We start from the raw sequence: 15,795 nt of genomic DNA on the forward strand, positions 1-15,795 counted from the left end.
GCCTTTATAGTCTTTTGCCATGCTGCAGTGTCGCAATTTCTATGTGCTCGTCCTTCAGAAATAATGTTCACTCACCTTCTGATGATTTCTTCCTCTGCAGTCCTATCCACACGCCTTCCCTGTTGAAAATGAAACATTTTCCTCTACTGGAAAATCTGTAGTATAAGCAGCAGCATTGTACGAGTTTAACAGGTGCTACAAATATTTTTAAGTATCAAGTTAGATAAGCGATTAATTGAAAGGTAGTTCGTGAGTGAAAACTTCGATGTACTGGCACTTTTTTTGATGAAAAAACACTGCCAAGCCCCTGTTAGCCTTAAGTTTCAACACTCACACGCAATGAGTCACTCGTAATAGCCACCTTATTGTAATCAACAGAACCCGTTACCAAAAAGTTTATCAAGCGTGTGTGACAGAGTACTAGTTCCAACATTATACAATTTAGCCACTACGAACTTCCAGGTTGCGGTCACGGCTTGTATAGCATGCAGCGCGGATTTTGGTTATTCAAATCAAATTACAGTTTTTAAATTCGGAATTTTACGTCTTCGTATTTCTCTCACGTTCGCATCGACTCTGCGGCACTACACGGCCAACTTTTAATCATTATTCTGCAAAATTATCACATATGTTCAGGTCTCCTTATATTCGCAAACAAACATGATGGTGGCTCAGTTCCGAACTCCACTCTTTAGACATAATAAAGTAATTCTTTAAACGAAAAAATATGTGCGAGAGTACTGTTCTCGGATTGGCTGATGGACATAACAATATTCATTTAATATTTTACTTTCTGTTCACACTATCATTCACATTAATAAACAAATTAGGATAACTGACAGCCACAATAAGTACAATAAATAGTTTTGTTTCCAACTGCTTGTCAATTTCAAGGTCCTTAAGCATCTGACAGCTTTCGGTCACAGTCGTAGCTACGTGCAGCTAGGTATCGGATCAAAACGCATCTGTCATGCGATAACCATGACTCATTGTCTGAAGCAGATTGCCGACTACCATCTCTTACTTACTATAAGTTCGATATTAAGCGCTATGACTCATACTCCCTATAATTATAACAGATTTTTGCAAACAAATTTTTAATAACTGTGCTACATCACGACTTTCCAATAGCAACATTAGTAGACTAAAATACATAGTTCTGTCTCTTGACTTGTCAGTTATAAAAGTAATCTAGTCTATCAATTTACAAAAGCTCATTTTCCCTGACATCCTTTATACAAATTCTTTTTCGAAGCAGCAAATTAATTTGTTTCGAAAGCGGTTCAGATTACTTACGCCATTTCAGTTAAATACGGCATTTACGTTCTCTTTTAATTCCAAAATATTTTTTATTTATACTCTCTTCAATTTGTTCTAGTTCACTCCAAGTAGTTCTACAATTTTCACTCAGTAATGAGCCTACGTATAATTATAGGTCCATATCTACATTATGTACGGCACATCTGAAGTCGTTTTACTTACATCATCACAGCGCCTTACTTGTGTAGTGTCCATAACACTCCACCTCTGTTTACAACGCAGTCAAGGCTGCAGTTACTTGGCCATTTACCTGAAACCATACTTATCTAAGGATACTATTCTATGCAGTATCTCCCTGAAAGATAAATACTAGTACATGTATTTTCCTTAAATTTATTATTTTGCTTTATATTTTCAGCTACAATTTTGAGTTATTTGATTCTTGTCTTAGAAAGTAAATTAATGGTGGAATTTTTCTTTAATTGGCACTCTCAAATGACGCAAATACGAAACTCCTTAAAAGCATGACTCTCCAAAGTGAAAAACATCAATAACATTAGTAAAACTGGTTGTTAGTGAAAGCATTTCAAACATTTACTTAAGTAACTCAGTAAATCTTACTTTGCAAATTTTTTCAAAAAAGCTTAAAACTTGCATAAATAATTCTTTTACAAAGTTACAAGCATAAAACAGTTGCCACTGTTTTTACACATTTCTCTTCAGTTTATATATAGTCTTCATATCACTTTTTCGTCCTTCTCTCTCTCTCTCTCTCTCTCTCTCTCTCTCTCTCTCTGTCACACACACACACACACACAAACTTGGGTTTACTCATATTAGGAAAACTATTTAATATTACCACTAAAACTCTATCATACTAAGCAGTTTATTTTGTCACATCCTTTAAGTACTTCGTTTCTATTCCAGTACCCATAATCACTTTTCATCCCAACCACATGCTCTTCTAAAATCAGTGCTTCATTCCATAACTAGTTAGTTTACCTATACTAGGTTTCCTGAAAAACCACATAGCGTATTATTCGCTTCACTGTTCAACAACATCCTGTCTATTTTTCAACAAAATAAAACATTAAAACACCCTTCTACCACAAGTAAGATCATTCCACAATATATTTTCTTGTACAGATCATTTCATTCCTGTAGTTTTTATCATTACACCACTACTTCAGTATCCATTGCCTATTTTTCACCACAACAACACACCCTTTTCAGCAACAAATTATTTTATTTATCCGTTAATTACTTTCTTCGCTATTCACAGACCTAATTATAACTCTTCCAAATTTCTTAATATTTGACTCTGAATTTCTTTACGCTTCCTAAAATTAACTTTTACACAACATCCTGTAATATCTCTACTTTTCTCTCGATAGTGTACATGATAAAAGATGATAGACAAAGTTCCGAATGACAAAAGAGGAAGAGTGACAACATGAAATGAAAACGAAATAATGTCGCCATTAACTAGAGTACTTGGTGATCGTCAGTCACCTGACATTGTGAAGAGTGCAATGCCCCCTGAGATCTTTGTCCCCTGTTCCTGATCTCGGTGTACATATCTCTCTAAGTCAATGTTGTCAACAGTTTTCCTGATTTCCAATAATCTAACCTATAGGCATTAGGATGTGGTTTTTCAGTCACCCTAAATGGACCCATGTATTCATCAGTCGGTTGGTTGGTTGACTGAGTTGGTGAAAGGGACCAAACAGCAAAGTACTCGTTCTCATCTGATTATGGGAGGATGGGGAAGGACGTCGGCCATGCCCTTTCAAAGGAACCATCCCGGAATTTTCCTGGAACGATTTAGGGAAATCATGGAAAACCTACATAAGGATGGCCGGAATCGGGTACTCATTAGTAAACCATTTGGTTTCTGCCATTACCTTCCTTGATTTTTTCTCTTTAGACCAAGACCAGGTCTCCAATCTTAAAGCTAGTAGGAGACGCCCTAGTGTCATGCCGTCTATTTCTCGCTAAAGCGTGTTTCTTAATATTTTCATGTGTTATTTTTTCCTTTTGCTCTTCTACTAGCAATGATTCTTATGGGTCACCTCCATTTCTTCACTGCATTCATTACTCCCTTACAAATCCTTTTCCTACAATACCTTATACGAATTCTGTCACTTTCCTCATCTGTGAGTTTCTTTTTCCTGGAAAATGGAGTACTATCACCCTTTACTTACAAAGTCACACAATCGTCACTGAAATCCAGCTTGTCCTTGTATTTATTAAAGAAATCTACCGCTATCTACGCGTCGATCCTCAAACTGGAAATTATGAGACAGTTGTTACACAACTGGATACCACTTAAGTTAATAAGTAAATCATTTCAAATTTAACAAGCTTCTTTACTTTTCCAGTGGTTACAATTATTTGAATACCCATGATAGGTATTATTACCAACACCTCCTTATTAGGTAAAGCATCTAACAACTTCTGACTGACAGCACAAAGATCACTGCCGCTGTCAGTTAAGCACTGCATTTCATCTTGAACCCTCAGAAAAATTACTAGCTGTCTTGTCTTTTCGCTAATATTATTTTCTTCGAGTTCTTCCAGCGAATCGTGTACAGCTTCCCACCTACCAAAACCTTCTGTGTCTGAAGCTTACACACATATCTGCAAGATTTCCCCCACGGTTCACTCTATACTAATAACGTTCTAGGAACACAACGGGCGAACAAATGTTTCTCAGTATCAGATTTAATGAGCGATTAATTGAAAGGTGGTATGTGGATGAAGTCTTCGATATACTGACACTTGTTTGATACAAAAGCGTTACAAAATCCTTGCTAATCTTAAGTTTCAACACTCAGACGTAATCACAGTCACTCATAATAATTAATTTATGGTGATTAGCCGAACCAATCAGCAAACGGATTCTCTGTGACAGAATGCACGCTCAAATATTTCAAAATTTCACCACTACGAATGTTTTGTTTGCGGTCACAGCTTGTACAACATGCAACAAAATACGCGTGTACGTAATGTCCTTTGATTGAGTGGTATATATCGTAACCAATAGGATATTAGTATTAAACCGCGCAATTATTGTCTTTTTTCTGTTTGACCAATCACAACTCAATAGCTTTTGTGAACTGTTTACTAAATGAACGAAATTAGAAAGTCCACAGATATTAGAATAGCTCCCTCTTTAAACAACAGAATTATCGTAAAATGTTTCTCGTTCTCCCAGTGCCATAAACTGGCTAGTTGTGCATTACAAAATTGCCCTGAAGGTATAATTTACTTTCTCTGTACAATCACAGTTCCCACACTAATCTGTACTAAGTTAATAGCTATAAGAATATTTATTTAATATCTTACTTTCCATTCACACCATCATTCACATTAATAAAAATTAAACAATTAATGACAATCGTGATAATCACAATAACTACAGTTTTGTTCCCAAAAAAAATGTTTTAACTACTTGATAATTTCATAGTCCGTAAGAAGCTGTCGGCTTTCGGCCACAGTCGTAGCTACTTGTAGCTAGCTACTGGATCAGAGCGCATCTGTCATGCAGTAACCATGACTCATTATCTGAAGCTGTTTGCCCAATACCGTCTCTTACTTAAAATAGGCGCGATATGAAGCGCTACGCCTAAATGCGTTATCTCACTTCGAGGGTAGCAAAATTTCTTAAATTCTTCTACTTCGAGATCCCCTAATTCGATGTGAAGCTCATCACTAACTCATGTTACTCTTCATTACTTTCGTGTTCCTTTGGTTTATTTTCTATCCACTTTCTGTACCCGTTAGTCACTACATTTCTTTCAACAGATCCTGCCTCATCGCCTTGACTGAGGATAGCGAATCTTATCATTGATACCCTTCTACGCGAATTTCAGTCACACTCTCGAATCTTACTTTTATTTCCGTCATTACTTCTTTGAGGTATAATTTAAGCAGTAGGGGCGAAAGATGGCGTCCATATCCTATATCGTTTATAATCACACCATATCGTTCTTCGTCGTCCATTCTTGTTGTTGCCTCCGAACGATTTTTTTTTTCATTTTTCTATATGCTGAATCTATCCTTGCATTTAACATTCCATTTTAGATCACATTTTTCCTGCACCCATTCGGCTTGGCTTTTCTGCACTTGTTGTATTCCTGTCTATTGTTGCACGTCTTTGTATTTTTTTTTTCGTCGATCACTTGAAGTATTACTTCAGTTACCCAAGGTATCTTCAGTTACCTGCTTTGTAAGTATGTTTATCTGTCGAGCTTCCTTATAGCCAATTTAGATATGTTCTTTCCTCTGCACCTAAACTGCCTACTATGATATTTGTTATCACAGTTTCTGATGCTTCAGACAATTTCAAACGCATCTTATCATTCCTCAGTATTTCAGCATCCCACTTATTTCCATATTAGGTCTTCCAGACGGTTCTGTGAAAGTACACTTTGACAAACTGCCTGTTGGAGACTGTCACAGTTTCTTTGATTTTTCCGAAGCTACGCCAGCACGTGCGGCTGGCGTTATCAAAGCTTCACGCTTCATTACTAATGGTTGATTGGAGTCGAACTCACGGCCGCAAACTATATGTATCTGGCACACCAACGTCCAAGGCTTTTCCGTTGTGATTTCCGCTACGGTTCTTCCCTTGCTACCCACATATTCGTTCGCTGCAACACGAAAATCCAGGATCCGTTCACATTTAGGTTTTCTTCTTTCTTGTTGAAGCTTTTGTCATGTTTGTATATTTCTATAGGTTCTTTGAACAAGCGAGGGTGATACTTCTTCTCAACAGCAAGAGCTTAGTTTCCTTACCACGTTCAAAATTCTTACATTCCACGCCTCAACTCGTAGAATGTTATATTTTCGGTGGTTTTTCAGTCCTTGGTTACCACGCACTTGACACTCACCTCCTGGAGATTCGAGTAGGGGACTAACCTTGAATCCTTAGCCTATGATGTGATCTTACTGATACATTTTTCATTACGAGCCATATATGCTGCCCATACACACAATGTGTCTCTTGCAGTTGCTTCCATTGCCTTCTGTGTCCATATACCGTTGATCATTGCTGCTTTTTTAGCATTTTAGTGTCAGTTTTGTACCGCAGGGTCAAGAGGGCGACCTGAAACTTTTCACTCCACCGCTCTCTTTGACAACGCTTCTGGCAGAACGAGGGTCTTCTTGGAGGACGGCAATTCTCAAGACTTCCTCTGAAACGTTCTTAAGCGATAGTATCACAGCAGCATTTTCAATGTTTCCCTCATCTTAGTAAACTTAGTGACGTGTATTGTTGAAGGAACTAACAGATCTTTCTTTCCTAATTGCAAAACTTCTTATGCCACGTTATTTTGGCCTGTAGCCTTGTCGTTATCATTTTCTCTCTATTGTTGTCAAATGATTGTTCTTCGGGTAATGCGGCAGTACTCGAAGTATACGCTTCCGGTTTAAATCCCTCACCATGCAAATCACATCTTGCTTATCTGTTACAATCGGTCGATATTTGTTATGACGGTTGGTTTCGTATAGTTCTTCTGACTGCCACCGTGCATTTAAAATTTTTTCTTCTATTATTTGCGTGATAAAATGTTTGGTAAATTGCGAATGTCCTTTCCTGTTTTTTTCAACTTTCAAGCAGATACCTTCATACTCCACTGTATGTCTCTCCATTTACGTTCATTGTTAGACGAGTCTGAAGATGCCTCAGGAACTAATAGACTTTTTGTTGCATTTCTAAGGCTCATGAATACATGAAACTATCGGTTCTAAGAGTCTGGAAGTCTCAAATCCATTTCATCAAGTTTGCTCAGAACGAGGTTTCTTATGAAATTTTTGATGGATCTGTAATTCACTTTGCTTCATGAGCGAAGTATTAAACTTTCCTAATCTTGAACGCAGTCTTTTCGGATTGAAGGTGAAAATAACGGGAACTAACCTGTGATCAATGCCTGTATTAAATCTGTTCAGTAGAGGCAAACTACACCATGCAATAGCGAAAATGTAAATTACATGAAAAAGTTTCATAGTGCTGATAACGAATATCAACTTGAAAATTGGAACTTAGCTCTGCCTTACGAAGGTTTTGTGTCACAAAGTAAAACAGGAAAAGAAAAAAGAATGCTGCAAGTGGCTCTGAGCACTATGGGACTAACATCTGAGGTCATCAGTCCCCTAGATTTGGAACGACTTAACTAACCGAAGAACATCAAACACATCCATGCCCGAGGCAGGATACGAACCTGTGACCGTAGGAGCAGCGCGGTTCCGGACTGAAGCGCCTACAATCGCTTGAACAGGAAAGGAAATTAACACCATCGTATCTACAATGTTACATATGAAAAGAATGCAAGAATGGAATAAAAATAGCAATCTACGCTTAGGTAACACTGGCTGACTACTGTAACTCAGTAAGGCTCTTGTTGCTGCCTCCAGAGAATTGTATATCCTTACATTTGGTCTTGTTCGTGCGGTCTCATTACTAACAGTGCGCAAATCGTCACGCTCACTCTGAGAGCGGCGGTACGAGCCAGGAACACATAGCACAGAGTCATCTAAGATCACGCGGCGCCTGTCAACTTTTTCCTACTTCTAATAAACGTACCAACACCCCTAACTATTGAGACTCCAATCTCGAGAATCGACTATGCTTGACCGAACCTGTCAACTGATCTCACAAAGCATCGCTTACGCACCGAATCTTAAACCAGCGTCGTCACCAAAACTGACGCAGTATGTTCTGCTGTGAGGAATTCAATAACACATCTCTGTTTCCGAGATTAGGAACTCTCTTCTTCTGCTGTTGGTGCCAGTCACAGGACAACGACACGAAGAAGACATTAGCAGGAAGATCTAAAATTAGTAGACTGCACGGAAAACCGAAAAACACGGTAGATCAAAATACACATGTTTTCATCGGAAACTGCTATTTACTGCATTTCTGAATCATGCTGCGTGTTAGGTTTGAAATTCCACAGCATTACTTACACGTTACTCGCCGGAGACTGACAGATTATCAACAAAATTACATTTAGGATAAACTGTATTTCGTATCACTTAATTTCGGTTGACGTTCGGGAAATAATCGTCCATTTTTTTTTCTATTTTCCGTCGACTTTTTCCTGACAACTGTTCTCATTTTCCGGGGATTTAGAGCATCAGTACAATAAACTGAATTATGTGCTTCGTACTCCAACTATGCAGCTCAGTGTATCTACGCTTGTGATAACCAATTCTCGATCACCGTGTATTCCCTCTCTTCCCTGTCGAACACAGATTCTTAACTGTATATACCAGACTTAGATGGTCAAATTCCAGTTCACAGACATCTCTGTTAAAGCTGCGTTTCACAAGCAGAAGTGATTCACGAACAAGATATTCCACACTATAGTTCAATTCTTCTATCTTGGCGGCTCGCGCATGCCCGCCCAGACGCGGGAGATTGCTGCGTTGCCAGTTGTAAGCGCCAAGAGAAGCAGTTCCATAGTATAGTATGGTTCGCAAACTTACGTTTAGGGGAGAGCGCGCAGGAGTAAAGCCACCACGGCCGCATTCACCCTTTCACTGCTACAGAGACGTGCTCCCCGCATTCCGCGGTGTGCTCGATTTTGTCATCACTGCACTGCTCGCCTGTGCAGACACATGGTGTTTCGACTGCTTTGACACACTTTATCATTCGATTTCACAAAAACTATTGGGCCCAAAAATTTGATTTTTACACATCTTCTAGACTGATATCTTCCCCCCATAAATGACTTAATTTTGTTTCGATGTTCAACGCAGTTATTGCGGAGCATTAGATGTAGTAAACCATTGCACGAAATTTTGAAGAGTTTGCAGAGGTAAAAGTCCATTGCATATACTTTCCGTATGGTCGATTTTAGTTGCCACTAGAAATTTCAAAAATTACATTCAAACGAATAAAATTCATGAAGTAAGACACTTCGCTATTGTTTTTAAATAAAGAAAATATTAAAGCCAGAACAAGATCTGAACTCAGAACTTTTCGCTTTGCAGCCATACACTTTAACCATTACGCTAACGCAACTCATTATTCAATAGTTCTCCCAGCGGAGGACTTTAAAACGTCACGCAAAATACCAATAAACACAATAGGAAATAAACAATTACCGCTGTTCTTTATTGCGAAAAAGCGGTTAGTGAGAATGATACAAATACCTTTCCTTGCTTGTTTGGTTTAATTAATTAATAGAATATGAAGCGATTGTTATAAAGAATGATTTTTCCAAAGTTTCCATAAAAGAAAGTCTGCTATCAAGACATTGCTTTTGTTCAATTACTTACTTTATGACTGAACGTTTCTAAAACTGAAGACACTCGTCCGTGCTCTGCACTGCAATCGAGATCTGGCAACGTCGTTCTCTGTTCATTGGCTGACTGTGTTTTGTGACGTCAGATGCGCAGAACGAACCTAAACTCGTCCACCGTCGTAAATGACGCGCACTTTAGGATAATCAGAAATTTGATGTAGTGCATCGGTAATCCACATTTTCAACTACCGCCTGCTTTTGTATCTCTGTTAGGAGTAAAATTTTTCAACCACCCACTGAACTGACAATGGTGATTTATTATGTAGAGAAGTGACATTATTTTATAAAATTTATAAAGCACAGTTACAGGAAGCTAAAGTATGTACTAATAATTACTTACAAAATACTTCATATAAAAATTTTATGAGAAACGAATGGAAACGTGTAATACATATCTCCTGCGACGCACAGTGAACGCTGGAACGCCTACTAGTGCGCAGTAGGGACCAGGTTTATTAGTACTGATACGTAAACTGGCTTAGACACTTAGTCACTGTAAAAAGCACTCCGTCTTCAGGCCACGAGTGGCCTACCGGGACCATCCGAACGCCGTGTCATCCTCAGGGGAGGATGCGGATAGGAAAGGCGTGGGGTCAGCACACCGCTCTCCCGGTCGTTATGATGGTATTGTTGACCGAAGCCGCTACTATTCGGTCGAGTAGCTCCGCAATGGGCATCACGAGGCTGAGTGCACCCCGTAGGCACTATAAAGAATAGGAGATATATAGTTTCAGAGTAACTGTCGTAACACGCTGTTATAGTTTAAATGCCTCAATAGTAAGTATTACTTCAATGTTTCAGACGAAGATGGAGCTGACAGCGCTGCTGCTGATGCTTGCAGTGTCGCTTGACAAGGCGACGTGCAGCTCAACAATCATTAAGGTGCCACCAATAAAGCCCGGCGAGGTGAACCAGACCATTGTAGTGAACGTCCCACCGACGGTGGACGTGACCCGCACCGTGCAGCAGGGCAACGACACTTCGGCCCGGCTGGTCCTGCAGCCACAGCCGTCCCCGACGGGCGACTGCCTGCTGTCCGACTGCGACGAGAACGACGTGGGCTGCGACGGGCTGCCACCGTGCGGGCCCTTCTGCCCCCCGGAGGCGTGCTCGCGCGTCAACTGCACCCAGTGCTGGCAGGCGGGCTTCGGAGGGCCCTGCTGCTGGTCGTGCTGTTCCCAGTACATGCCCTACACCTTCCCCCAGCAGCCCCTGACGACTCCCCAACAAAGGCAGCTGCGGCCGTTCTTCCCGTACCCACTGCCCGAGGCTATACCTCTGCCACAGGCACAGCCCGTGCCTTTCCCACAGCTACGTCCCATGCCCATTCCACGGCAACAAGCAATCCCCATTCCTCAGCAGCAAGCCATTCCGATTCCACAGCCACAACATTTCCCACTTGCACAGCCACAACGTATTCCCATTTCTCAGCCACAACCCATGCCCATTCCACAACCACAGCCCATCCCCGTGCCTCAGTCACAGTCCATTCCCATTCAGCAGCCCTGGCCAGTCCCTTTCCCCATCTCGGTGTCCCAGCCTTACGCCGTTCCCCAACCGATCCCATATCCCCAACTCCAACCTCAGCGACAGTCCCAACCGCAGGAGGTAATGTACGACATCCCACAGCAGTGCCGTCCGATTCCGTGGTGGCCTTTCCTACAGTGTCCCCAACCTCCCAGCTGCGGACCGTGGTACAACCCTGGCTGTGTCCCACAACAACCTACCTGGCCAAATCTGTGTTACACTGTACATCCTTGCTAAAGACTAGATAACGCTTACACATATGCATGTCCCTGTCTGTGATTAATTTTTTTCTTCACAGTTTGAACAAAACCATACTGACAAACTACGAGGAAATTTCTTTTATATTACTTATTCTGGCCTCAGGTCACATAGTTTGTAGCAGTACCTGTTTCAGGTTCCTACCAAGTCATCACCTTTTAAAGTAGATCACATGATGACGAATTAACAGTGAGTCAACACTGGTAAAGATAATCTGTAAGACCTGAAGCAGCAAACCTATTACTAATATTATTATGTCTTCAAGATGGTCACTCTGTTTGACTAAGGCAGTATATCTACTCTGCGTATATTTCAGTGCTTGTACAACCTCTTGAGGAAAAATTTAACGTTAGGAACCCCTGTTCCGAAAAACATGCCGCTAAGCAACCTTCAGGCAGCAAAGTCGAATTTGTACGCTGATAGAGAGCAAGAGGAATTTATTGCTCTGGCCTGACACCACGTACTACATTAGATGGAGGGGAACGAGTGCAAGAATGACACAAAATCCTACAAATGCACGTTCCCTCTACAGCTTCCTCGCTCCATTGCATCAACATGGGTTCACATCCTCATTTTATTCCTCGGCATACACTTTACAATTCTTGGAAGTTCTTCACCTGTTTGTTACACATTGCACATTTGCTCAATACAATAGAAAGTTTTTAAGTAGCATTTTAATTTCCATTTTTTCTGAAACGTGTTAATTTTGATGTCTACAGCGTTAAGTGAGCCTTTATTCATAAACCATTGAAAAACCTAGGGGTCAAGGTGCTATGAACCGATTGCGAAAACTAAATAAGGTTACAAATTTTTGCTCTATCTGTACTGACGTATATAACAATGTGCTCACAAATAATGTGGTGCGTAAACAATAAAATGTGTGTGTTTTTAACAGAAACTACTGCCATTTTCCTTAAAATTTCCAAGAATTTGTCTCATGTTCCCATCCTTTCCACTACAGTTGTTCGAAATTATTATAACGCAATGCGTAATATTATGTTCGCGTGACACCCATATCCACGTCCGTTGAGCTCTATTTATTATGGTTTCAATAAAACGGTATATCTACATCCATACTCCGCAAGCCACCTGACGGTGTGTGTGGGTGGGGGGGGGGGGGGCTAGACAAGGCACTTAGGCTTCCTATTACTCTAGCATAGTATCTGCAGGCAGCTGTTCGTCGGGAGTTAACGAACGTATGCCTTTAAACTGTCTGCAGGAAGTAGCATGTTAGGAATTACTCTTATGGACCGAGGAAATCTATGAGGAATCGTTTTTATATTTTTGTCTCTTTCTTAACTGTATCACAGGCCTTCAATATAACATTTTCGGATGTTTAGATAATGAGGTGTCGTTATTGCCCTCATTAAAGATGCAACACTAAGGAGAAACTGATTGTTGAAGAATGAAATGGAAATTAGTCTCACCATATGCATTAGTGTAATGTTTATGAAATAATTTATGTTGACAAATATCGGAAACACAGGAGTGATCTAAAATTGTTGTAGGAGATAGAGAGGATACCAATTCTAGCTTTATAACCTATCTGAACCAGAAAGTACAAAGCGTCCTTCATTCTACATTCGGCTTACTCTTCCACGTGTAGCTGTAAATTTCACACATAAAAATAAGTTCTACATCACCCCGGTTCACAGAACTTCTGAAGATAGACCTTGACTGTGGATATTGTATCACAGACACAGTCCCTTTGACTGTTCATAGATGGCACTCAGCCCGCCCAAAGAGGTAAACTACCATGCATGAGCAGCGCCTATTAAACGGAGGCGGTCCGACAGTCGATTAGTTCCAGTCATTCCATCCTGTCGTCTGTAGTTCAACCATGCCTAGACGGTCAATACCGCGGTTCTATCGCATCCACATTGTTGCTTTGTGCCAGGAAGGGCGCTCGTCAAGGGAAGTGTCCAGGCGTCTCGGAGTGAACCAAAGTGATGCTGTTCGGACATGGAGGATATATAGAGAGACAGGAACTGTAGATGACATGCCTCGCTCAGGTCGCCCAAGGGCTACTACTGCAGTGGATGGCCGCTGCCTACGGATTATGGCTTGGAGGAACCCTGAAAGCCACGCCATCATGTGGAATAATGCTTTTCGTGCAGCCGCAGGACGTCGTGTTACGAATCAAACTGTGAGCAATAGGTTGTATGATGTGCAACTTCACTCCAAAATTCCATGGCGAGGTCCATCTTTACAACAGTGACACCATGCAGCGCTGTACAAAATGGGTCTATTAACATGCCGAATGGACCGCTCAGGATTGGCATCACGTTCTCTTCACCGACGAGTGTCGTATGTCTTCAACTATAAAATGGTCGGAGACGTGTTTGGAGGCAATCCTGTCAGGCTGGACGCCTTAGACACACTGTCCAGCGAGTGCAGCAAGATGGACGTTCCCTGATGTTTTTGGGTGGCATTATGTGGGGCCGACGTACGCCGCTGGTGGTCATGGAAGGCGAAGTATCGGCTGTACGACACGTGAGTGCCATCCTCCGACCGATAGTGCAACCATATCGGCAGCATATTGGTGAGACATTCGTCTTCATGGACGACAATTCGCACCACCATCGTGCACATCTTGTGAATGACTTCCTTTAGGATAACGACATCGCTCTACTAGAGTGGCCAACATGTTCTCCAGACATGAACGCTATCGCACATGCCTGGGATACATTGAAAAGGGCTGTTTAAGGACGACGTTACCCACGAACCACTCTGAGGAATCTACCCCGAATCGCCGTTGAGGAGTGGGACAATCTGGACCAACAATGCCTTGATGAACTTGTGGATAGTTAGCCACGACGAATAACATGCTACTGGGTACCACCTGATACCTGTGTGTACAGAAATTTGGACTACCACCTCTGAAGGTCTCGCTGTATGCTAGTACAACACGCAATACGCGGTTTTCATGAGCAATAAAAGGACAGAAATGATGTTTATGTTGGTCTCTTTTTCTAATTTTCTGTACAGGCTCTGGAACTCTCGGAACCGAGGTGATGCAATACTTTTTTGATACGTGTATAGTTTTCCCCACTTTTTCCGTTATAGCCTGAACAATCATGCAGTCTGTAATACTCGCACAATTCCGTGCTCTATAGTAGTATATCAGCATTAGAAGTCCTCACTAAAGGAAGACTGTGTTAGCGAGTGGTATACTTCTAACAAACTAATAATTCCGGTTTACAAAGTCTGATCGTTTTGCCGCTAGTATAACACTAATTCTAAATCGACTAACGTTTTTTTGGTATTACTTTTCTATCGGTATTTGTTGACATCTTTTGACGTGTTTCGTTAGCAGGATGGGTGTGGATCTTACTACAGTCTTCCCTGTGGTGCAGCTATTGTTAAGGGAAACTAGACAACATGTAGAACATGTTAGAACAGAACGCACCTGCTAAAGAGTTGTGTGTACTAAAACATGTAGTCACAAATAACGGCTACACTGCTAATATGGTAGACAAAGTGTATACTACAAAATTACATAACATAAGTAACAGTATAAATGAATAACATTAACAAGAGAAACAGAAAAAACGAAATACACTGCTTTACCTTATTGTGCCGCAACAGACAGAATAGCGATAATTTTGATAAGGCTAATGTACGAATCGGATTCCATACGACTAACAAAATAGGAACATTAGTCAGACACCCACTAAACAAAATCGTTTACAGAATCAGGTATGCATAAAATTAAATAAGGTGAATGTGAAAGTTTCCATGTGGGGCAGACAAGCATATTTTTCCCACCCAGATTTAAGGCGCATACGAACATAACTATTCACTGAGTGCACATCTACGAATTTATAATCACAACACTAGCAGCATCGAGAAATCTTCAGAAACACTGCGTTCGTTAGAGAATGGCAAATTATGAACGCTCCAGCAGAAATTGAAATTTATACAGACTTCAGAGGAAAACCAAAATACATACTGAACGAACACACAGACCTCAGAAATTAAAAAAAAAAAAAAAAAACCTAGGTTATTTCAGACATTTACTCAAATGTATAAGTGCACGTTATTGATGTCAACCTTTCGCGATACACACGAGGACACGAGGGACATTCAACAAGTAATACAATAATTATTTTCCTCAGCCAGGTTAGGCTGAAAAAATTCGTAACTTGTTGTAGGACATCGTGAAGTACTCCCCCTTCAGTCTCTATAGTTTCATGAAGTTCCGACAGGCGGCGGTGTACCAAGCAGAGAGCTGTCTCTGAGTTCCTTTTGCCTGAAAATCCGAGCTTCGCGGATAATCATAGGTGCTTGTTGAATGTCTACGGAGACCTGGCAGAGAACAAAGCACAATGTGTCGTTGGGCGGGGCGTGTCATTACCGCAACATGGTCACTAAATATATTGCATTCCTAAGGTGCCAAACTGCTGATCTCATCGGTCTCTAGACTTACACACTACAT

General features: G+C 40.9%; 1 protein-coding gene across 1 annotated transcript in view; it reads left to right on the forward strand.

Moving 5' to 3' along the window:
• Nucleotides 1–12,255, forward strand: part of LOC126237779 (keratinocyte proline-rich protein-like) — a 30,766-nt gene extending 18,511 nt beyond the window's left edge. Inside the window, exon 2 of the mRNA XM_049947748.1 lies at nucleotides 10,374–12,255. Within this exon, the coding sequence (XP_049803705.1) occupies nucleotides 10,374–11,336 (963 nt within the window). The 3' untranslated portion in view covers nucleotides 11,337–12,255. The remainder of the gene's footprint in view (nucleotides 1–10,373) is intronic.
• Nucleotides 12,256–15,795: the final 3,540 nt, after the last annotated feature.

The sequence above is a fragment of the Schistocerca nitens genome, chromosome 1 (assembly GCF_023898315.1).
Source record: "Schistocerca nitens isolate TAMUIC-IGC-003100 chromosome 1, iqSchNite1.1, whole genome shotgun sequence".
NCBI classification, from domain to species: domain Eukaryota; kingdom Metazoa; phylum Arthropoda; class Insecta; order Orthoptera; family Acrididae; genus Schistocerca; species Schistocerca nitens.